Source organism: Lithobates pipiens, unplaced genomic scaffold, assembly GCF_037356315.1.
Source record: "Lithobates pipiens isolate NorthernLeopardFrog02 unplaced genomic scaffold, aLitPip1_a1.2 Scaffold_37, whole genome shotgun sequence".
Classification (NCBI taxonomy): Eukaryota; Metazoa; Chordata; class Amphibia; order Anura; family Ranidae; genus Lithobates; species Lithobates pipiens.
The window spans coordinates 3659954-3683998 of record NW_027507825.1 but is presented as its reverse complement, the minus strand read 5'-3'; the positions used below and the strand labels follow the sequence as shown (position 1 = coordinate 3683998).

General features: G+C 48.6%; 1 protein-coding gene across 3 annotated transcripts in view; it reads right to left on the bottom strand.

Moving 5' to 3' along the window:
• Nucleotides 1-24045, bottom strand: part of UNC79 (unc-79 subunit of NALCN channel complex) — a 272784-nt gene that overhangs the window by 6989 nt on the left and 241750 nt on the right. For all 3 annotated transcript variants that reach the window (XM_077466667.1, XM_077466665.1, XM_077466666.1), the window contains 2 exons: nucleotides 19824-20021; nucleotides 11931-12008 (listed from right to left, as the gene is read on the bottom strand). In XM_077466667.1, the coding sequence (XP_077322793.1) occupies nucleotides 11931-12008; nucleotides 19824-20021 (276 nt within the window). The remainder of the gene's footprint in view (nucleotides 1-11930; nucleotides 12009-19823; nucleotides 20022-24045) is intronic.

The following is a 24045-nucleotide window of genomic DNA, read 5'->3' as shown; positions in this document are numbered from 1 at the left end:
CCCCTCCCAATTTGGACATTAATGGCTGTGTGTTGAGTTATTTTGAGGGGACAGGAAATTTACACTGTTATACAAGCTGTACACTCACTACTTTACATTGTAGACAAGTGTCATTTCTTCAGTGTTGTCACATGAAAAGAGAGAAGAAAAGAATTACAAAAGTGTGAGGGGTGTACTTACTTTTGTGAGACACTGTAGCAGCGGGAGCCATTGGCTCCCACTGTTGTCAATCACAGCCGGTGAGCCAATGAGGAGAGAGCAGGGGTGGGGCCGAGCTGTGGCTCTGTGCGTCTTATGGATGTATGGAGCGGGGCTTGGGAGCGAGCACACACCAGTGGCCCTATAGCAAGCGGCTTGCTATTGGGGGGGGGCGGGCGATGATCAAGGGGGAGGAGCCAAGAGCGCCGGCGGGGGACCCCGAGAAGAGGAGGAGCCGGGCTGCTCTGTGCAAAACCAATACACAGAGCAGGTATAAAAACCTTTAGAAACACTTTAAAAATTTCAAGATGGTTCAGAATAATAGGAGTATACTAGACACAAATAGGAGATTCCCTTTAACTACTGATTGAAATCCACGTCCCTGTGCGCGGTATATCGATCGACGGAGTTCTTGACTAAAGATTGAAGTATTCCTATCGGAAAAAATAAATTGATCGTTTATCGAAGTGTGTACGGCCACCATTAGCTGCATCTAAATAGCCAACCAAATCTCAGATCTGGGATCTGATTGGTGGACAACAGGCAGGTCTTATTCCAAGCAGTTAAATAAAAGAGGCCCAGGCCAGGACAATGAAAGGGTAAAATCTACGAAATGCCAATTACAGGAAGGACACTTCACTCTCCGGGATAATGCCCTCCAATATAAAGACAGGCAGCCAATCTCTGCAGTTCCTTCATAATTAGCAACAAAACGGATTCTCCTGCAACGCTAATTCTATTGAAAAACGGCAAGCTATTAGGAGACGGCTGCTCAGGCAAAGGTCACGGAAAGAAACTGTGGCGTTAAAGGAAACCTTTCCGTGACAGACTCAGGGGCCCCAAAGTTCTTAAACATCAAGCAGCACTTAAGGCATGCTAAAATAGTTTTTTGGGTCACTTTAGCATGCTGTAAGTCCCGCTGCAGCACGGTGAATCGGAGCCACGGCGACTGCCACTACCGACCGCTCCTTCTAAAAAAATGGCCATCAAGCTGGAGCTCTGGTTTCCATACTTTGAGCCTCAGACCTAGGATAGGTGCGCCCATTTGGGCTGCTGACTTTTTTGCCACGTGCATATTCGTTTTCAGTGAATTTAAAAACCTTGGACTCCAGAGAGTCGGCATAACGGGTAGGCCAGTGATGGGGAACCTTGGCACCCTAGATGTTTTGGAACTACATTTCCCATGATGCTCTTGCACTCTGCAGTGCAGTTGAGCATCATGGGAAACGTAGTTTCAAAACATGTGGGGTGCCAAGGTTCCCCATCACTCAGCTGGGCGATGAACATTTCCTGGAGGTCAGCAATGATAACCTGCATTTTTTTTAGATAGAGGAGTAGACTGCATTTCCAAAAGTTTGTGGACACCTGATCATCAAACCTACATGGGCTTGTTAGACATTCCAGTCTTAAACCATGACAATTAATATGGAGTTGCACCCATAACCCCCCCATGGCCATTACTATGGAGTTGTCCCTTTTTAGTGTTATAACATCCTTCACCCTCCTGGGAAGGCTTGCCACAAGATTCTGAAAGGTCTGTGAGAACTTGTGCCCCATTGTGAGGTCAGGCGCTCGTGTTGGATGAGACATCCCACTCCAAAAACCATGGCCATTCATATGGAGTTGCCCTGGCTTTAGGGCTATAACACCCTCCAATCTTCTTGGAAGGCTTGCCACAAGATTCTGAAAGGTCTGTGGGAGCTTGTGCCCCATTGTGAGGTCAGGCGGTCATGCTGGGTGAGACATCCCATTCCAAAACCATGGTGACTGATATAACGTTACCCCTCCCCAGGGCCATTATTGTGAAGCTGCACCCACCCAAGGGCTATATCATCCTCCACTCTTCGGGGAAGGCTTTTTACAAGATTTTGAAGGGTGTGTGTGGGAGTTTGTGCCCTTCTGTGAGGTCAGGTACTGATGTTGGAGGAGATGACTTGGCTCACAATTGAGGTTCCAAGGCATCCCAAAGGTGTCCAGTAGGGTTCAGGTCAGGGCTCTGTACACTCAAGTTTCTCCACTCACGTGTGCCCATTTGTGAGGTTGATGAGACATCCCACTCCAAAAACCATGACCATTCATATGGAGTTGCCCCTGCTTTAGGGCTATAACACCCTCCACTCTTCTGGGAAGGCTTGCCACAAGATTTTGAAACGTCTGTGAGAACTTGTACCCATTTGTGAGGTCAGGCTCTCATGTTGGATGAGACATCCCACTCCAAAAACCATGGCCATTCATATGGAGTTGCCTCTGCTACCCTCCACTCTTCTTGGAAGACTTGCCACAAGATTCTGAGAGGTCTGTGGGAGCTTGTGCCCATTTGTGAGGTCAGGCGCTCATGCTGGCTGAGACATCCCATTCCAAAACCATGGTGACTGATATAACGTTACCCCTCCCCATGGCCATTATTGTGACGCTGACCCCCCCTCCCCCCCCCAAGGGCTATACCATCCTCCACTCTTCTGGGAAGGCTTTTTACAAGTTTTTGGAGGGTGTGTGTGGGAGATTGTGCCCTTCTGTGAGGTCAGGTACTGATGTTGGAGGAGATGACTTGGCTCACAATTGACGTTCCAAGGCATCCCAAAGATGTCCAGTAGGGTTCAGGTCAGGGCTCTGTACAGGACGCTCAAGTTTCTCCACCCACGTGTGCCCATTTGTGAGGTCAGGAGCTTGTGTTGGATGAGACATCCCACTCCAAAAACCATGGCCATTACTATGGAGTTGCCCTGGCTTTAGGGCTATAACACCCTCCACTCTTCTTGGAAGCCTTGCCACAAGATTCTGAGAGGTCTGTGGGAACTTGTGCCCCATTGTGAGGTCAGGCGCTCATGCTGGGTGAGACATCCCATTCCAAAACCATGGTAACTGATATAACGTTACCCCTCCCCATGGCTATTATTGTGAAGCTGACCCCCCCTCCCCCCCCCCAAGGGCTATACCATCCTCCACTCTTCTGGGAAGGCTTTTTACAAGATTTTGAAGGGTGTGTGTGGGAGTTTGTGCCCTTCTTTGAGGTCAGGTACTGATGTTGGAGGAGATGACTTGGCTCACAATCGACGTTCCAAGGCATCCCAAAGATGTCCAGTAGGGTTCAGGTCAGGGCTCTGTACAGGACACTCGAGTTTCTCCACCCATCGCATCTATATAAGCTTGTTGTACATCCCATTCTTGGTCATTAATATGTAGTTGGCCCCCCCCTTTGTGGCCTCAACATCCTCAACTCAACTCTGGGAACTGATTTTGGAGGGCGTCTGTGGAAACTTGTGTCTATTTGTGAGGTCAGCTACTGATGAAGGATGAGAAAACCTGGCTCACTATTGGCGTTCCAGTTCATCCCAAATGTGATCAGTAGGGTTGAGGTCAGGGCCCTGTGCAGAACACTCGGGTTCCTCCACACCAAACTGGTCAAATTATGTCTTTATTGAGCTGGGTCTACTTTTCTGGGAAGGCTTCTCCTAAAATTTTGGAGTGTGTTATGTGGGAATGGGTGTCCAATCAGCCAAAAGAACATTTGTGAGGATAGGTACTAATGCAGGATGAGAAGACCTGGCTCACAATTGGGGTTCCAATTCATCCCAAATGTGATCAGTAGGGAGGAGGTCAGGGCTCTGTGCAGGACACTTGAGTTCCTCCACACCAAACTGATCCCACCATGTCTTTATGGAGTTGGCTTTGTACGTGGGGGTGCGGGTAATGTCTGGACACGTTCTTTGCACCCCCTTGTATGAGTTGTGAACTACTTTAGCAGCATAGGTTGCAGGTTCTGCCCTCTTTGCTTCCCCCTCCTATTGAAATGCCCAAGGTGATGATCTCTTCTGCCTCCCTCTTGGGGGTCTTCCCAAAACTGTTACCAAAACCCTTCACTGGAGACACCTCAACCCCATCTTTGGAGGAGGTCCACATACTTTTGGCCATAAACACATGCATGCAAAGAAGAAGTTGTTTCATTCTGTTATATTACCAGTCATTTAATATGTATATTTTGTGTGTTTGCCAAGTTAAGTATATTGAATTTCCTACAAATCAATACGTTTAAGTCTTCATGATAACAGCTCTCTGAACATTTTGGTCGGGTCCTATGAGCATATTATCTCATAACTAGCTAGACATTAATGCCACTTAGTTATTTGGCCTTGTCATATGGATCCAGGAAAATGCTTACTGTAGAATCTTTTAAATACAGATTCTTATATAAATTTTTATATATACAAAATCTAATTTTTGTATTACTTCTAATACTTTTTATATTCGTTTTTTTCCTAAGAGAGGGGAGCTTAAGAGCCATTAAAATGCATTGGCTTGTTTTTTTTTCTGATCAATAAACATGCCTAGATTTAACCATTATTTGGTGTTCTCTTCTATGGCACTATATGTCTCAAACACAGGCTTTTTGATCTGAGAGTTGCCCCATTGGAGTGGACCTGAGAGTTGCCCCATTGGAGTGGATCTGAGAGTTGCCTCATTGGAGTGGATCTGAGAGTTGCCCCATTGGAGTGGATCTGAGAGTTGCCCCATTGGAGTGGATCTGAGAGTTGCCCCATTGGAGTGGATCAGAGAGTTGCCCCATTGGAGTGGATCAGAGAGTTGCCTCATTGGAGTGGATCTGAGAGTTGCCTCATTGGAGTGGATCTGAGAGTTGCCCTATTGGAGTGGATCTGAGAGTTGCCCCATTGGAATGAATCCAAAAGTTGCCCTACTGGAGTGGATCTGAGAGTTGCCCCATTGGAGTGGATCAGAGAGTTGCCACATTAGAGTGGATCAGAGAGTTGCCCCATTGGAGTGGATCAGAGAGTTGCCCCATTGGAGTGGATCAGAGAGTTGCCCCATTGGAGTGGATCTGAGAGTTGCCCCATTGGAGTGGATCTGAGAGTTGCCCCATTGGAGTGGATCTGAGAGTTGCCCCATTGGAGTGGATCTGAGAGTTGCCTCATTGGAGTGGATCTGAGAGTTGCCTCATTGGAGTGGATCTGAGAGTTGCCCCATTGGAGTGGATCTGAGAGTTGCCCCATTGGAATGAATCCAAGAGTTGCCCTACTGGAGTGGATCTGAGGTTGTTGTCCCATTGAAATGGATCTGAGAGTTGCCCCATTGGAGTGGATCAGAGAGTTGCCCCATTAGAGTGGATCAGAGAGGTGCCCCATTAGAGTGGATCAGAGAGGTGCCCCATTAGAGTGGATCAGAGAGGTGCCCCATTGGAGTGGATCAGAGAGTTGCCCCATTGGAGTGGATCAGAGAGTTGCCCCATTGGAGTGGATCAGAGAGTTGCCCCATTGGAGTGGATCAGAGAGTTGCCCCATTGGAGTGGGTCAGAGAGTTGCCCCATTGGAGTGGGTCAGAGAGTTGCCCCATTGGAGTGGATCTGAGAGTTGCCCCATTGGAGTGGATCAGAGAGTTGCCCCATTGGAGTGGGTCAGAGAGTTGCCCCATTGGAGTGGGTCAGAGAGTTGCCCCATTGGAGTGGATCTAAAGAGTTGCCCTACTGGAGTGGATCTGAGAGTTGCCCCATTGGAGTGGATCTGAGAGTTGCCCCATTGGAGTGGATCTGAGAGTTGCCTCATTGGAGTGGATCTGAGAGTTGCCCCATTGGAGTGGATCTGAGAGTTGCCCAATTGGAATGAATCCAAGAGTTGCCCTACTGGAGTGGATCTGAGGTTGTTGTCCCATTGAAATGGATCTGAGAGTTGCCCCTTTGGAGTGGATCAGAGAGTTGCCCCATTAGAGTGGATCAGAGAGTTGCCCCATTGGAGTGGGTCAGAGAGTTGCCCCATTGGAGTGGGTCAGAGAGTTGCCCCATTGGAGTGGGTCAGAGAGTTGCCCCACTGGAGTGGGTCAGAGAGTTGCCCCACTGGAGTGGGTCAGAGAGTTGCCCCATTGGAGTGGATCTGAGAGTTGCCCTACTGGAGTGGATCTGATGTTGTTGTCCCATTGAAATAGATCTGGGAGTTGCCCTATTGGAGTAGATCAGAGAGTTGCCCTGTTGGAGTGGATCTGAAAGCTGCCCCTTTGGAGTGGATCTGACAGTTGCCCTATTGGAGTGGATCTGACAGTTGCCCCATTGGAGTGGATCTGACAGTTGCCCCATTGGAGTGGATCTGACAGTTGCCCCATTGGAGTGGATCTGACAGTTGCCCCATTGGAGTGGATCTGACAGTTGCCCCATTGGAGTCACTACACTCTGATATGCGGACTCTATAGGCACCTTAGTAGAAGGTTGAATTTTTGTGGGCTCCAGTGCCCCAAACCTACACTGCCCATATAAAGACATGACGGCCGTATTAGGATCTCTCAAACTATTGTGTCTTCTGTCCAAAAATCCATAATTATCAGAAACATGGACCACGTCTTACATTACAAGTCAACTAAAATTGCCCCCCCCCCCTTCCCCGAACCACCGCCTGCAAGGGCTTGGTTACACTTGTAGTTCCTCTGCCTTCGTGGCCACCCACGTCTACCGCAGTGCACTTCTCAGCTCCGCTCAGGATAAATCAACCTCTATTGCTTCATTATCCCTCTGCTATTCCATCTCTGCCCCAGAATATGAATGCAATTATGTCCTTTTAACATTATCAAGATCTGCAATTACACTTCTAAATCTTTGGCCCCAAGATAATTGTTATTGACTCGATCTGATGAGTCACCTTTCATTGCGTTCTAGAAAGGCACCCCGGCTTCCTATACATCATGTCATGGAAGAGAAAAAGCTTTCAGGGTAATTAGATAAAGTGTTTTGTTGCATCATTCTGACATTCTCAGACTCGGAGCTTCTGCCCTTCCATAAATACGCCAAAACAGCCGCCATACACAAGTCTTTGCAGATGCGAAGGGATTACAAGCACTTGTCTGCCAGGAAATGTGCGTTTTCCAGCTGCATGATTGGCTCTGTAGCTGGTCATATAATTCCCTTACAGGATTTTATAAATATAAGAATATGATTCCAATGTGCGGTGCTTAGAAGATACAAATAATGCATGGACCAATAACATTCCTAGAATGATGATGTTCAGCCTAATGCATTGCTGACCATACATGAAGATAATCAAATATTCTCTTCATTAGTGCAGATCCGTCAACTCAAATCTCCATCGGAGAAGAGCCATCAGCTCTCCTCTCCAACAGCAAAGAGCTCTTGGATCCACTGAACCACCGTTTCCACTTTCTAGCGGGGCAGAACCATCAACTCCCATATATTAATTAGAGTAGAACCATCAGATCCCTGTTCCACCAGAACAGGAGTCATCAGATCCCCTATTTACTGAAGCAGAACCATCAGCTCCCCTCTCCTTCAGAGAAGAACCATCAGCTCCCCTCTCCTTCAGAGAAGAACCATCAGATCCCCTCTCCTTCAGAGAAGATCAGCTCCCCTCTCCTTCAGAAAAGATCCATGAGCTCCCCTTCTCCTTCAAAGAACCATACGCTCCCCTCTCCTTCAGAGAAGAACCATCAGCTCCCCTCTCCTTCAGAGAAGAGCCATAAGCTCCCTTCTCCTTCAGAGAAGAACCATCAGCTCCCCTCTCCTTCAGAGAAGAACCATCAGCTCCCCTCTCCTTCAGAGAAGAACCATCAGCTCCCCTCTCCTTCAGAGAAGAACCATCAGCTCCCCTCTCCTTCAGAGAAGAACCATCAGCTCCCCTCTCCTTCAGAGAACATCAGCTCCCCTCTCCTTCAGAGAAGAACCATCAGCTCCCCTCTCCTTCAGAGAAGAACCATCAGCTCCCCTCTCCTTCAGAGAACATCAGCTCCCCTCTCCTTCAGAGAAGAACCATCAGCTCCCCTCTCCTTCAGAGAAGAACCATCAGCTCCCCTCTCCTTCAGAGAAGAACCATCAGCTCCCCTCTCCTTCAGAGAAGAACCATCAGCTCCCCTCTCCTTCAGAGAACATCAGCTCCCCTCTCCTTCAGAGAAGATCAGCTCCCCTCTCCTTCAGAGAAGATCAGCTCCCCTCTCCTTCAGAGAAGAGCCATCAGCTCCCCTCTCATTCAGAGAAGAACCATCAGATCCCCTCTCCTTCAGAGAAGATCAGCTCCCCTCTCCTTCAGAGAAGAGCCATCAGCTCCCCTCTCATTCAGAGAAGAACCATCAGATCCCCTCTCCTTCAGAGAAGAACCATCAGCTCCCCTCTCCTTCAGAGAAGAACCATCAGCTTCCCTCTCCTTCAGAGAAGAACCATCAGATCCCCTCTCCTTCAGAGAAGAACCATCAGCTCCCCTTCTCCTTCAGAGAAGAACCATAAGCTCTCCTCTCCTTCAGAGAAGAGCCATCAGCTCCCTTCTCCTTCAGAGAAGAGCCATCAGCTTCCCTCTCCTTCAGAGAAGAACCATAAGCTCTCCTCTCCTTCAGAGAAGAACCATCAGCTCCCCTCTCCTTCAGAGAAGAACCATAAGCTCCCCTCTCCTTCAGAGAAGAACCATAAGCTCTCCTCTCCTTCAGAAGAAGAACCATAAGCTCTCCTCTCCTTCAGAGAAGAACCATCAGCTCCCCTTCTCCTTCAGAGAAGAGCCATCAGCTCCCCTCTCCTTCAGAAAAGAACCATCAGCTCCCCTCTCCTTCAGAGAAGAACCATCATCTGATTGCTCCATTGAAGCAAAACCATCAACTTTTCTTCATTAAAGAAGAATCATTGAATCCCCTTTCCATCAGAGCAGAACGATCAGCTCCCCTTCCCATTACAGTAGAACCATCAGCTCCCCTCTCCACTAGAGTAGAACCATCAGATGCCCCAGCCTCAGCACACCCCCTTCTTGTAATTGCCCATGTTACCATTGAACAGGTTCTTTCTCGTGCTGCAAGAGGAGTAACAGACCTAAAACTTGCTAACAATGCCATAACCCCCAGGGTTGTGGGGAAACAGTACAGTGAACATTTACTTGGGTTCTGGATTCAACTCACAATTGAAACCCGGTCTGCATGGAGATTTATTGTTCATGTGAGTTTCCCATCAAAACTTAAATCTCATGTAAACCCAAACAATCAACTTCTCCAATTTTCTCCCTTTTGGTCTGGTAATTATCGGTTTGATAAATTCAAAAAATACCCGTCAATCCTGCCTAAAATTTTAATGAGATCATAACATGGTGTTCTTCTCTGCCTGTGCTGACTTTTATCAATGACATTGTTCTCAGCTATATACGAGGACTACAGAACCAACCCCCTCTATGTTATGCAGAATAGAAGAAGGGCAGGGTTCCATGGTCCTATCTTGGTTCAGTTGTCCTCACACAGACGGGTGAGTGCTGTTATCCTAGGACAGGACGTACATCACAGGAGGGTAAAAATAAAGGAAAATAAGCTTGGAAAAAGGAGAACTATAGCAGCCACCAACGGTATGGTGCAAAACACTACATTTTTGTTTCTGGGTTATGCTTAGAAAAAAAACAAAAAAACAAACAAACACACATAGGTGGGTTGTAGCCAAAATAGCCCGACTATGGTAAGGGCAGCAATGAGGTCTGTAAAGCACATAAAGTGAAAGTAAACTCTCCTATTACTTTCAGCCAAGGAAGCCGCCATCTTGCTTAATCTTCAACTGCCATGATGATGATGCACATGTGATCCGTTAGGACATCACCCATTGGATGGTTTGACAGTTCGATTGAGAGCACAACCAATGTGACAGTTACATTCCCGTCACGTGCCGGGAATGTAACCGTTTTTTTGCAACTGTCAAATCGATGGGTTTACGTCCGCTTTAAGAAGAATTGCCAATGTTGAATAAAGCAGTTAAGTAATTATTACAACCTGCAAAAAAAAAAAAGAAAAAAAAGGTACACCAATAACCCGCAAACATTTTCTTAAAAAAAATAAATAAATCAGCATTTACTTTGCACACAGCAATGTAAAAAGTGGCAGCCCTGGAGGCCGTTCTACCAAACCTCTCTGATGATGACCAAGTCCGGTCCTGTTTAGTTGCAAGTAAGCCGCCCACCAGTAACGGTTCACATGTAAATCTAAATGCAAATCCACCCCCACACTCCATGCATAATGAAAAAAAAAAATATTAAGAAAAAGGAAAAGGAAAAATATAAGAACTCAATATCTGAAATGGTCCTTAGGGCCTACAGACGCTGCGCACCTCAGCGTTTGGATAAACAATGTAAATAGCAAATGTATATAAAAAGAAGTGTGCTGTCCCTTTAATATTTAACAATACTGACAGCATGTGTGACATACAACAATTAAATGTGAATGTCCCCCACTTGCACGTGCAAGAGTCCATTACAAGAATAAAGAGCTCTACTCTGCTCGGGGACGTCTACGTGGACGAAACACGTAGGAGCGGAGCTTTGACACAGACGTCATAACGCACACGCGACGGGGGGGGGGGTGGAAGGCATGCGATAGTGTCACTGGCTTGTTTTGTTTTTTTTCATTCGTTCGTGAGTAGAATTTAGTTTAATCACTTACCTCCCGCCCCATTGTGGATTTACATCCGCAACGTAGCGCCGTTATCCTGACTGGGCGTCATATGAGGTCCAGCAGGATAAGCCATTTGTCCCCCCCCCCCGGGGGGGCGTGCAGAGCGGCGATCGGTGGTGTGGTGTGTCACTCTGACATACCGCATATACGATCGTGGTAAAGAGCCTATGACGTAGGCTCTTTACCACGTGATCAGCTGTGGCCAATCAGAGCGGTAACCAGGAAGTGCCGGTAATCGGCTTTCCTCGGTTTGCGCTGACAAGGAGAGCCGTTCGGCGGCTCTCCTGCCAGAAGGGGGGGGGGGGTGTACTGATTATCATCACAGCCCCCATCAGAGGTGCCCACCACAATGCCAATCAGTGCTCATCAGTAATGCTTATCAGTGCCCTTCACAGATGCCAATCAGTGCCCATCAGTAATGACTGTCATTACCTCGTCAGTGCTGCCTATCAGTGCCACCAATTAGTGCCTATCAGTGCCACAAATTAGCACCAATCAGTGCCACAAATTAGCACCCATCAGTGCCACTAATGAGCACCCATCAGTGCCACCAATGAGCGCCCATCAGTGCCACCAATGAGCGCCCATCAGTGCCACCAATGAGCGCCCATCAGTGCCACCAATGAGCGCCCATCAGTGCCACCAATGAGCGCCCATCAGTGCCACCAATTAGTGCCCATCAGTGCCACCAATTAGTGCCCAGTGCCACCAATTAATGCCCATCAGTGCCACCAATTAATGCCCATCAGTGCCACCTAACAGTACCAACCAGAGCCATATTTCAAGCATGTATGACCTCTGTGATTGGCGGTCTACAACTCTGGTAAGAAGATATGGTTTATATTGGTGGCGGGGCACAAGCATGTATTGAGGGATCATTGGCACTGGTAACTTCACACACTATAGAGGTTTTCTAATCTTAATTGTCATAGCGCACTCTTGCGTGTGCCAGTAGGGCATACTGACATTTGATTTCTGTATGTCACACATGTGGTATATGTCTTGTTCATTTTTATTTTTTTAAAGGGACAGCGCACTCCTTTTTATATACAATGGTTCACAAGTGGATTCCGTGTTTACTGCTGGATGCATTAAGGCAGACAAAGGACAATAAAATCTAAGCTCCGAGTGCTTTGCCAGCGTGCGTTTTTTTCTTTTGTATCAATAATGCGATTTGCTGGAATTCTCATTTAATGCCTTGAACATCTTTCACAGGGTTCAGAATAACAAATTCCTTCCTAAGTGCACTGAAAATAAGCTCTGGGTGCCCCTTGTGCAGATACGTCGGAAAGCGGAGAATTATGGTGCGGCACATAACTTACTTTAACAAAGACGGTGGAATTGCATTCCTGTAGAGCCTCCATTAAGCTGATCAGATGCAGGCAGACCATCTCTACCATCTGGAAGCGATAAAACACACATTCTAAGCGTATGATTCACGAGGACATCATGGAGTCAGTAACTAGTCAACAACATTTAAATCAGATTTATCAACTTTGCAGGGATCACATCTTAAGCGTCACAAGATCCCTTAGTGATCCCTCTCAGACAGGGCTGGACTGGGAAAGCAATTTGGCCCTGGACTTCATCCAGACCGGCCCACTTACATTTTGAGTGTCCCATCAGCAGCCCCCTTACATCAGAGTGTCCCATCAGCACCCCCTTACATCAGAGTGTCCCATCAGCACCCCCTTACATCAGAGTGTCCCATTACCAGCCCCCTTACATAAGAGTGTCCCATTACCAGCCCCCTTACATCAGAGTGTCCCATCAGCACCCCCTTACATCAGAGTGTCCCATCAGCAGCCCCCTTACATCAGAGTGTCCCATCAGCAGCCCCCTTACATCAGAGTGTCCCATCAGCAGCCTCCTTACATCAGAGTGTCCCATCAGCAGCCCTCTTACATCAGAGTGTCCCATCAGCACCCCCTTACATCAGAGTGTCCCATCAGCAGCCTCCTTACATCAGAGTGTCCCATCAGCAGCCTCCTTACATCAGAGTGTCCCATCAGCAGCCTCCTTACATCAGAGTGTCCCATCAGCAGCCCTCTTACATCAGAGTGTCCCATCAGCAGCCCCCTTACATCAGAGTGTCCCATGAGCAGCCCCCTTACATCAGAGTGTCCCATCAGCAGCCTCCTTACATCAGAGTGTCCCATCAGCAGCCCTCTTACATCAGAGTGTCCCATCAGCAGCCTCCTTACATCAGAGTGTCCCATCAGCAGCCCTCTTACATCAGAGTGTCCCATCACCAGCCCCCTTACACCAGAGTGTCCCATCACCAGCCCCCTTACATCAGAGTGTCCCATGAGCAGCCTCCTTACATCAGAGTGTCCCATCAGCAGCCCTCTTACATCAGAGTGTCCCATCAGCAGCCTCCTTACATCAGAGTGTCCCATCAGCAGCCCTCTTACATCAGAGTGTCCCATCAGCAGCCTCCTTACATCAGAGTGTCCCATCAGCAGCCCTCTTACATCAGAGTGTCCCATCACCAGCCCCCTTACATCAGAGTGTCCCATCATCACCCCCTTACATCAGAGTGTCCCATCACCAGCCCCCTTACATCAGAGTGTCCCATCAGCAGCCCCCTTACATCAGAGTGTTCCATCACCACCCCCTTACATCAGAGTGTCCCATCAGCAGCCCCCTTACATCAGAGTGTCCCATCAGCAGCCCTCTTACATCAGAGTGTCCCATCACCACCCCCTTACATCAGAGTGTCCCATCACCAACCCCTTACATCAGAGTGTCCCATAACCAACCCCTTACATCAGAGTGTCCCATCAGCAGCCCCCTTACATCAGAGTGTCCCATCAGCAGCCCCCTTACATCAGAGTGTCCCATCACCACCCCCTTACATCAGAGTGTCCCATCACCACCCCCTTACATCACAGTGTCCCATCAGCAGCCCCCTTACATCAGAGTGTCCCATCAGCAGCCCCCTTACATCAGAGTGTCCCATCAGCATCCCCTTACATCAGAGTGTCCCATCACCAGCCCCATTACATCAGAGTGTCCCATCAGCAGCCCCCTTACATCAGAGTGTCCCATCAGCATCCCCTTACATCAGAGTGTCCCATCACCAGCCCCCTTACATCAGAGTGTCCCATCACCAGCCCCTTACATCAGAGTGTCCCATCACCAGCCCCCTTACATCAGAGTGTCCCATCACCAGCCCCTTACATCAGAGTGTCCCATCACCAGCCCCCTTACATCAGAGTGTCCCATCACCAGCCCCCTTACATCAGAGTGTCCCATCATCAGCCCTCTTACATCAGAGTGTCCCATCACCACCCCCTTACATCAGAGTGTCCCATCAGCAGCCCCCTTACATAAGAGTGGCCCACTGAGCCATCGGCCCACCGGGAAACTCCCGGTAGTCCCCATGGCCAGTACATGCCTGCTCTCAGAACACCATCGGGAAGTGTTCTGGCCTTGCATGGTGCAGAGGAAACCTTCATCTCATAGGTCCTGGTACTTTCCCATATTACACCATCATGGAGGGTCTCATAGAATACATATTGGGTGGAGCTCACTAAAGCTGGCCATTCACATATCAGTTTTTTTATTTCGTTTTTTTGGATCAGCCAACAATCTGACCGAAAAACAACTGAACTGATTCCCCCATCCACACAAATGAGCTGGATGGTGGAATCCTCCCTGCTGTGGCGTTGTATTCTGACAGTGGGACTCCTTCTCAGTCAGAATACACCGAAGCATAGAAACCAAAAATTTTCCAACAAACCAGTTCGAGAGAAGTCGGTCCAAAAAAGATCGACTACACCCGAACAGAAACAACTATAGATAGATCGAAAATTTGGCCAGTCTCTGCGGGACTAGCTGCATTTAGATCCATCTCTGGCCAGCTTTGGTCCTGTTGGGCAGTTCCTCCTTCCAGGTTGTGTTGGGCTCGGGCGTGTTCGGGATCGTAGTCCCAACCCACCTGAGAAATCCCGCCAGGAACCTGACGCTGCGCAGCGCCAATCATAGGCAGTGAGGCCTTTCCTGGTCCGTGACTACGCAGACCGGGAAAAGCCTCACGGGAAAAGCCTATGATTGGCGGTGCGCAGTGAGGGCTTCCTGGCAGGACTGCTCAGGGGGATTGGGACTACGATCCCGAACACTGCCTGAGCCCATCACTACTTCCAATGCAAGATCTCTGCACAGCCAACATAGACTGTGGTCCAGGGTAGTGGTTCTCAACCCTTGTCCTCAAGTACCCCCAACAGGCCATATTTTTGGAATTTCTCTTAGATAAAATAGATGTCCAAAATACCAAGCCATTGTCTCCGATTTAAAGCACCTGTGCACGATAAAGGAAAACCTGCAAACATGGCCTGTTAGGGGTACTTGAAGACAGTATTGAGAACCATTGGTCTAGGGTAGTGTTTCTCAACCTCTTTTTATTCATGGCGCCAGTTAAGAACATGAGGCACAAGTCTAAAATGGGGCCCTCTACCACATCCTTGGTTCCTCACTTTCACATCAGCATTCTCATTCTTACACCTTTAACATCAGAGTCCTAACTCCCCCGCTCCTTCACATCAGAGCCCTCAGCCCCCCCCCCCCCTCCTTCACATCAGAGCCCTCAGCCCCCCCCCCCCCCGTCCTTCACATCAGAGCCCTCAGCCCCCCCCCTCCTTCACATCAGAGCCCTCAGCCCCCCCCCCCCGTCCTTCACATCAGAGCCCTCAGCCCCCCCTTCACATCAGAGCCCTCAGCCCCCCCCTCCTTCACATCAGAGCCCTCAGCCCCCCTTCACATCAGAGCCCTCAGCCCCCCCCTCCTTCACATCAGAGCCCTCAGCCCCCCTTCACATCAGAGCCCTCAGCCCCCCCCCCCTTAACATCAGAGCCCTCAGCCCCCCCTCCTTCACATCAGAGCCCTCAGCCCCCCCCCTCCTTCACATCAGAGCCCTCAGCCCCCCCCTCCTTCACATCAGAGCTCTCAGCCCCCCCCCTCCTTCACATCAGAGCCCTCAGCCCCCCCCTCCTTCACATAAGAGCCCTCAGCCCCCCCTCCTTCACATAAGAGCCCTCAGCCCCCCCTCCTTCACATCAGAGCCCTCAGCCCCCCCATCCTTCACATCAGAGCCCTCAGGCCCCCCCCCCCCCCCAACGCCTTTCACATCACAGTCCAGTGGCTGCGGCAACATGCCAGTGGGCGGAAGGCGAATCAGGATAAACTGAGGTCGACTTCAACCTTCTTTTGAAAGCGGAGCCTGACCTGAATGCCATCTGCCCTGAATTAGATTTATGCATTGTCATGATGCCAATTCCCCATGTAAACGCCTGAAATGGCACTTCGGAATTTCCGACGGGAAAAAATTTGAGAGCAGGACCTAAAATTTTCCCGACAACAAAATCCGATCTGACTTTTTTCCGATCCTGTGTATAGAATCCCGAAGGCACAAAGTGCTGCGCATGCTCAGAATGGGGACGAAAGCTATTGGCTACTGGCCTCTACGTAGTCCCGTCGTGCGTTTTGTACGTCACCTCGTTTCGGAACGATCGGATTTTCCGACAACTTTGTGCGACCGCGTGTATGCAACACAAGTTTCGGCCAAAATCCGTCTGGAAAAAATCCAATGGATTTTGTGGTCGGAATGTCCGACCGTGTGTACAAGGCATACTTCTTAAACAGTCCTAGTCTAGACCAAGACAGATCCCTGATTGAGAGTGACTGGTCTAGACCAACCCTGGTTGAGAATAAATGGTTTAGACCAAGACAGAAGCCTGGTTGGGAATGACTGTGCTAGACCAAGACAGAGCCCTGGTTGAGAATGGCTGGTCTAGACCAAGACAGATCCCTGATTGAGAGTGACTGGTCTAGACCAAGACAGGACCCTGGTTGAGAATGACTGTTCTAGACCAAGACAGAGCCCTGGTTGAGAATGGCTGGTCTAGACCAAGACAGATCCCTGATTGAGAGTGACTGGTCTAGACCAAGACAGGACCCTGGTTGAGAATGACTGTTCTAGACCAAGACAGAGCCCTGGTTGAGAATAACTGTTCTAGAACAAGATGGAACCGTGGTTGAGAATGACTGTTCTAGACCAAGACGGAACCCTGGTTGAGAATGGCTGGTCTAGACCAAGACGGAACCCTGGTTGAGAATGGCTGGTCTAGACCAAGACAGATCCCTGATTGAAAGTGACTGATCTAGACCAAGACAGGACCCTGGTTGAGAATAACTGTTCTAGAACAAGATGAACCGTGGTTGAGATTGACCGGTTTAGTTCAAGACAGAACCCTGGTTGAGATTGACCGGTTTAGTTCAAGACAGAACCCTGGTTGAGAATGACTGTTCTAGAGCCAGATAGAACCCTGGTTGAGAATAACTGGTCCAGACCAAGACAGAACCCTGGTTGAGAATAACTGGTCTAGACCAAGACGAAACCTGGTTGAGAATGACCGGTCTAGACCAAGACGGAAACCCCGATTTGAATGACAGTTCTAGACCAAGACAAAACCTTGTTTGAGAATGACTGGTCTAGACCGAGACAGAATTAGTGTTCACAAGTGGGATGGCACCATAATAAATAAACCAAATGTACGGATATTCATTAAAAAGTCTTTATTCATGAAATAATTTTAGGTTTGTAGGAGGCGTCGGTGTTGCAGTACAAGGTAAATGCTGAGAACTCATCTAGGTGGAAGGTGTGAAAGTACAGCTCTAATAATACACTAAACCTAATGTTGACTTTATTTATAGAGGTTTGCTTTGACACCTTCTACCTCCTAACCACCTCCGTTTTTTTATACAAATAGTTTTTTCTAGAAAATTGCACAAACTTTTCCTCTATTTTTTTTATGGTTCTGGAAAGTTTTGTTTTATTTTGCACTGGTCTCCACTGGTTTTAACATAAGTTCAAGATGGGACTAGAGGTCCTAAAACTAAAGGGGTCAAGACTTGCCATAGGTTCTACAACTCCTACTACTTAATCTGTATTCTATACAAATCCATCCAGTATTGATATTTTAGGTTACTTTTGTTCCGCGCAGGGCCAGTGCTACCACTAGGCAAACTAGGCAGCCGCCTAGGGCGCACTTCTGCCTGGGGGCGCCGGGCCATTGGTGTTCCTACTCTCTTCTCTCTGCAGCAAGCAACTAAGTTTCGGCATCAGCAGGCAGCCACTTTCGCACATAGTGTCAGAGGTGCAGCCTGACTCCCGAATGAATGGAAGCAAGTAAACATTTATTGATGGGGGTTGGTAGGCTGCATTGAAGAGCATTGGTAGGCTGCATTGATGGGCGTTGGTAGGCTGCATTGATGGGCGTTGGTAGGCTGCATTGATGGGCGTTGGTAGGCTGCATTGATGGGCGTTGGTAGGCTGCATTGATGGGCGTTGGTAGGCTGCATTGATGGGCGTTGGTAGGCTGCATTGATGGGCGTTGGTAGGCTGCATTGATGGGCGTTAGTAGGCTGCATTGATGGGGGTTGGTAGGCTGCATTGATGGGCGCTGGTAGGCTGCATTGATGGGTGCTGGTAGGCTGCATTGATGGGTGCTGGTAGGCTGCATTGATGGGCGCTGGTTGGCTGCATTGAAGAGCATTGGTAGGCTGCATTGATGGACGTTGGTAGGCTGCATTGATGGGTGTTAGTAGGCTGCATTGATGGGGGTTGTAGGCTGCATTGATGGGTGCTGGTAGGCTGCATTGATGGGCGCTGGTTGGCTGCATTGAAGAGCATTGGTAGGCTGCATTGAAGAGCATTGGTAGGCTGCATTGATGGACGTTGGTAGGCTGCATTGATGGGCGTTAGTAGGCTGCATTGATGGGTGCTGGTAGGCTGCATTGATGGGCGCTGGTTGGCTGCATTGAAGAGCATTGGTAGGCTGCATTGATGGACGTTGGTAGGCTGCATTGATGGGCGTTAGTAGGCTGCATTGATGGGCGCTGGTAGGCTGCATTGATGGGCGCTGGTAGGCTGCATTGATGGGCGCTGGTAGGCTGCATTGATGGGCGCTGGTAGGCTGCATTGATGGGCGCTGGTAGGCTGCATTGATGGGCGCTGGTAAGGCTGCATTGATGGGCGCTTCATTAAAAAAGGTGGGGTATGCATGAGCAGGGGAAAGGGGGTGGAGTCATGGGTGGAGCCGGGGGGGGGCGGCAAAATGAGGTTTCGCCTAGGGTGTCAAAAATCCTTGCACCAACCCTGGTTCCGCGGTTACCATTTTCAATGTATTCCAGTGATGAGATATGCTGAACCAGAATTTCCGGCCCTATCCAACTGGAGCAGCCATTACAAGGCCAGAAGAGGTCATCACAGGACACTGGTGGAGCTTTTATAACATAGAACAAAAGAACTCATATCCATTGAGAATCCATGTGCAAGAAAGTGATGCCCCGTACACACGATCGGAAAAATCCCCCCCCCCCCCCCCCCAGCAAAAGTCCAATGTGAGCTTTTGGTCGGAGATTCCGACCGTCGTGTGTACGCTCCATCGGACTTTTGATGGTGGAATTCCCGCCAGAAAAAGTTTGAGAGCAGGTTCTCTATTTTTCGTCCGGAAAAAGTCCCGATCGGAAAATTTCTGATCGTCTGTACAAATTCCAACGCGAAAAAAACGCCTACGCATGCTCAGAATCTATTCGACGCATGCTCGCAAGCATTGAACTTCATTTTCTCGGCTCGTTGTAGTGTTGTACATCACCGCGTTCTTGACGGTTGAAAGTTCAGAGAACTTTTGTGTGACCCGTGTGTATGCAAGCCAAGCTTGGGCGGAATTCCGTCAGGAAAAAACATCCAAAAAAAACCCCAAAAACCATAAACCATCCATGCAGGCTATGATTGACTCCCCATATTCTCATGCAGACCAACCCAAATCAAATATTTTCTCCTTTTTCTTGCCTAAACCACAGGAACTTGCTACATCACCTACCCCTATGCCTCGACCCTTCGCCACAGAATCATGCCCTATCCAACTCGTACCGATGGACTGACCAACCACCTACAGATTATGTCCTACAGTACAACTCAAATGGGAAAGAGCTGTTAGACCTTCACTTTTAAATGTCCAACAAGTCCATATCCTTTATTTTGCTTACAAATCATCAATAGTTAATAGGATACAAGAACCCGGGTTTTAAAATGTTATCAAGGAGGTATAGAATCTCTTCAAAGAGACAAATGGATTATAGCTCAGTAAATTGAAGCCCGTTAAGCCTGGGGACATCACCTCCTCCCACCAAGTGAGATCTCACATACTCACCACAGTGTTGTGTGCCATCAACTGAAGGACGCTGGGAGTAACGCGGCTCCAGAACTCCAGTGCTGTCAGGATGGCCGTGAAGCTGAACTCGTTCTGGTTCTGGACAGTTGGAGCGATGGCGGCCTGCTCGCAGTACACCGTCCAGAGCTGGGCAAAGATGAAGGCGTGGAAGAGGGAGCACATGTGGAGCACCGAGGTCTGTCAGACACAATATACAGACATCAGGTTAGATTAACGCAAATGAATACCTAAATACATTTCATATTTTTCTTTTCAGTTATTTTTTTTAATTTTAATTAAGCAAAATGTACTTTCTGAATCAATTTCAAATAAACAATTGATTCAGCGGCTCTAACATCAATGTGGTAAAACTTCACCATGGCAGGCTCTACCACTAAGGGCCTTCAGGGACTTGGCTCCCCTGCAGGGGGGTCACTGCCTTGGACCTGTATAGCACCCTTCCGGTCCACAAAGCAATATATTATAGAACAGGATCCTGTTTCGCAGGGTCCAGTGCCAGCCAGAAACCTTACAGGCTGCGCAGGGGGTCACTGCCTTGGACCTGTATAGCACCCTTCTGGTTTCTGGTCCACAAAGCAATATATCATAGAACAGGATCCTGTTTCGCAGGGTCCAGTGCCAACGAGAAACCTTACAGGCTGCCTCTGCGTCGTTCAATGCGGGGTTGGGGGGACCATACCTCTGAGTGTAGAACACGGATCTGGATAAAGCTATTTTCATGCAGAGAACTGCACTGACATGACCATCAACCATAAGTGTGTACACAGGGTGTGCCGGATGTGCTTGGGCACACCCTAATTACCTTGTGCACATTAGCATGATCGCCACAGCCAGAGCTTTAAGGGTTGCAATGCTCCAGGGGGCCCGTGCTGCCTGCCCGTCACATTAGGCTTTGTGTGGGGGGTGGGCAGTTACAAGAATGGATTCCCTATATGGCTCTCCATGCAGTAGCTGAGAGGCGGATCCTACCTGTTGGAAGAACTCATAAATTTAATATAATATTTCTGGAGTTTCTTTCTGGTTGATACGACCAAGCCTTTGCTTTCTTGGGGGCGGTGTGGAATATAACATGTTGCACATCAAAGCTTTGTAGCATATCTGAAAGAAGAGATCAGGCCTCCCTCAAGGCTGAACAAGCTTGGCTCTGGACCATCTGATGTTATAACGCTATGCAAGAAAGCTTGAAAGGGACCATAGCTGACAAGATGATTAACGAATGTCCTGCTGCAGAAGATCAAAGGACCAAAGGGCATTGAAGATATATAGACATGATACATGGACAATGCTGCCCCTGGAGGTCAATAAAGCAGGAGGGACAATAATATAATATATTGAGGAGGACTGCCCCATAGGTACTGTCATTCGTCAAAAGCCTAGATGGGATGGCAATGGGGTTGGGTCTGGATGGTGTATGATTGAAGTATAAAGAACTGAACAAGTAAGAGACCTCTCTCTCTACCCCTTTACACTCTTGGCTTGTGCTTGAGCCTCATGGCTAACTCTCTACCATTTTGAGCCCAGCCGAGGAAACGATAAGTATCTTTGATGCTCTTGTATTATATGTTCTGGTGTTATATGCTTTGTAATATCTTTCTTTAGTATTTTCATGTTAGCGTTTTCCTATTTTCTTGGGAAATAAATAAGACGTTGTTTTATTAAGCAGTGTGCTTGTTTTCATAGCTAACCTTGTATCATTGTGATATCAACAGTAACTATCAGAGTTTTATAGACAAATTAATAAATATATGGAATAAATAGAGGGAATCCGTAGAATTTATTCCAATTTACAACTATTACTTCACTACCCCTTTCATTCCTGCGGCTTTCAGCTACTGCATGAAGAGCCATATAGGAGATCTGTTCTTGAAATTGCCCACTACATTACATCAATCTACTCCCCTCCACCGTCCGCACCCCATTCGTAGTGCTGACGGCTTCCGTCCTCTCCTCTCCTGCCTGCTGCTGCGGTCGCACAAGGGGAGCTTCATGATGGAGTCCAGGAAAAGGGTCGGTAAATATGTCTGACAGGGACAGATCGTTCACTGTGTTCATTAACAACCGAAGCATTGTGAACTGCGTTTACTATGCTTCGGTTTATGAATAAACAGGAAGGCTGTGCAGAGCTTTCCCTGTTCATTCATTTTGTGCAGCTGAGGCTACATAAAGGAACTGAGGAATGTGTTTCCTCAATCTCTTTATCTGTCTCTTCATTTAGACCCCTGATATTTCACCAAAGCCCCCCTGCCCTCCAAAAAAAATAAAAAAATACATTGTGGAGAAAATAGGTAAAAAATTTCAAGAAATAATAAAAAAAAATTATAATAATGAAAAAATAAAAATTAGAGCTCACTCACGTGGGTTCTGTGCGTGTGTATACACTCACTCAGGTTGAACTGGATGGACTGGTGTCTTTATTCAACCTTAGTAACTATGTAACTATATATATATGGATGATGGCAGGATCCTCTCTATTGTAAAGAAAAACCCATTCTCAACATCTAGACAAGTGAAGGACTCTCTCCAGGAGGTGGAGACAAATGAAGGACACTCTCTCCAGGAGGTGGAGACAAGTGAAGGACACTCTCCGGGAGGTGGAGACAAATGAAGGACACTCTCCAGGAGGTGGAGACAAGTGAAGGACACTCTCCAGGAGGTGGAGACAAATGAAGGACACTCTCCAGGAGGTGGAGACAAGTGAAGGACACTCTCTCCAGGAGGTGGAGACAAGTGAAGGACACTCTCTCCAGGAGGTGGAGACAAGTGAAGGACACTCTCCAGGAGGTGGAGACAAGTGAAGGACACTCTCCAGGAGGTGGAGACAAGTGAAGGACACTCTCCAGGAGGTGGAGACAAGTGAAGGACACTCTCCAGGAGGTGGAGACAAGTGAAGGACACTCTCCAGGAGGTGGAGACAAGTAAAGGACACTCTCTCCAGGAGGTGGAGACAAATGAAGGACACTCTCCAGGAGGTGGAGACAAGTGAAGGACACTCTCTCCAGGAGGTGTAGACAAGTGAAGGACACTCTCCGGGAGGTGGAGACAAGTGAAGGACACTCTTTCCAGGAGGTGGAGACAAGTGAAGGACACTCTCCGGGAGGTGGAGACAAGTGAAGGACACTCTCCGGGAGGTGGAGACAAGTGAAGGACACTCTCCGGGAGGTGGAGACAAGTGAAGGACACTCTCTCCAGGAGGTGGAGACAAGTGAAGGACACTCTCCGGGAGGTGGAGACAAGTGAAGGACACTCTCCAGGAGGTGGAGACAAGTGAAGGACACTCTCCAGGAGGTGGAGACAAGTGAAGGACACTCTCCAGGAGGTGGAGACAAGTGAAGGACACTCTCCGGGAGGTGGAGACAAGTGAAGGACACTCTCTCCAGGAGGTGGAGACAAATGAAGGACACTCTCCAGGAGGTGGAGACAAGTGAAGGACACTCTCCAGGAGGTGGAGACAAGTAAAGGACACTCTCTCCAGGAGGTGGAGACAAATGAAGGACACTCTCCAGGAGGTGGAGACAAGTGAAGGACACTCTCTCCAGGAGGTGTAGACAAGTGAAGGACACTCTCCGGGAGGTGGAGACAAGTGAAGGACACTCTTTCCAGGAGGTGGAGACAAGTGAAGGACACTCTCCGGGAGGTGGAGACAAGTGAAGGACACTCTCCGGGAGGTGGAGACAAGTGAAGGACACTCTCCGGGAGGTGGAGACAAGTGAAGGACACTCTCTCCAGGAGGTGGAGACAAGTGAAGGACACTCTCCGGGAGGTGGAGACAAGTGAAGGACACTCTCCAGGAGGTGGAGACAAGTGAAGGACACTCTCCAGGAGGTGGAGACAAGTGAAGGACACTCTCCAGGAGGTGGAGACAAGTGAAGGACACTCTCCAGGAGGTGGAGACAAGTAAAGGACACTCTCTCCAGGAGGTGGAGACAAATGAAGGACACTCTCCAGGAGGTGGAGACAAGTGAAGGACACTCTCCAGGAGGTGGAGACAAGTGAAGGACACTCTCCAGGAGGTGGAGACAAGTGAAGGACACTCTCCAGGAGGTGGAGACAAGTGAAGGATGCTCTCCAGGAGGTGGAGACAAGTAAAGGACACTCTCTCCAGGAGGTGGAGACAAATGAAGGACACTCTCCAGGAGGTGGAGACAAGTGAAGGACACTCTCCAGGAGGTGGAGACAAGTGAAGGACACTCTCCAGGAGGTG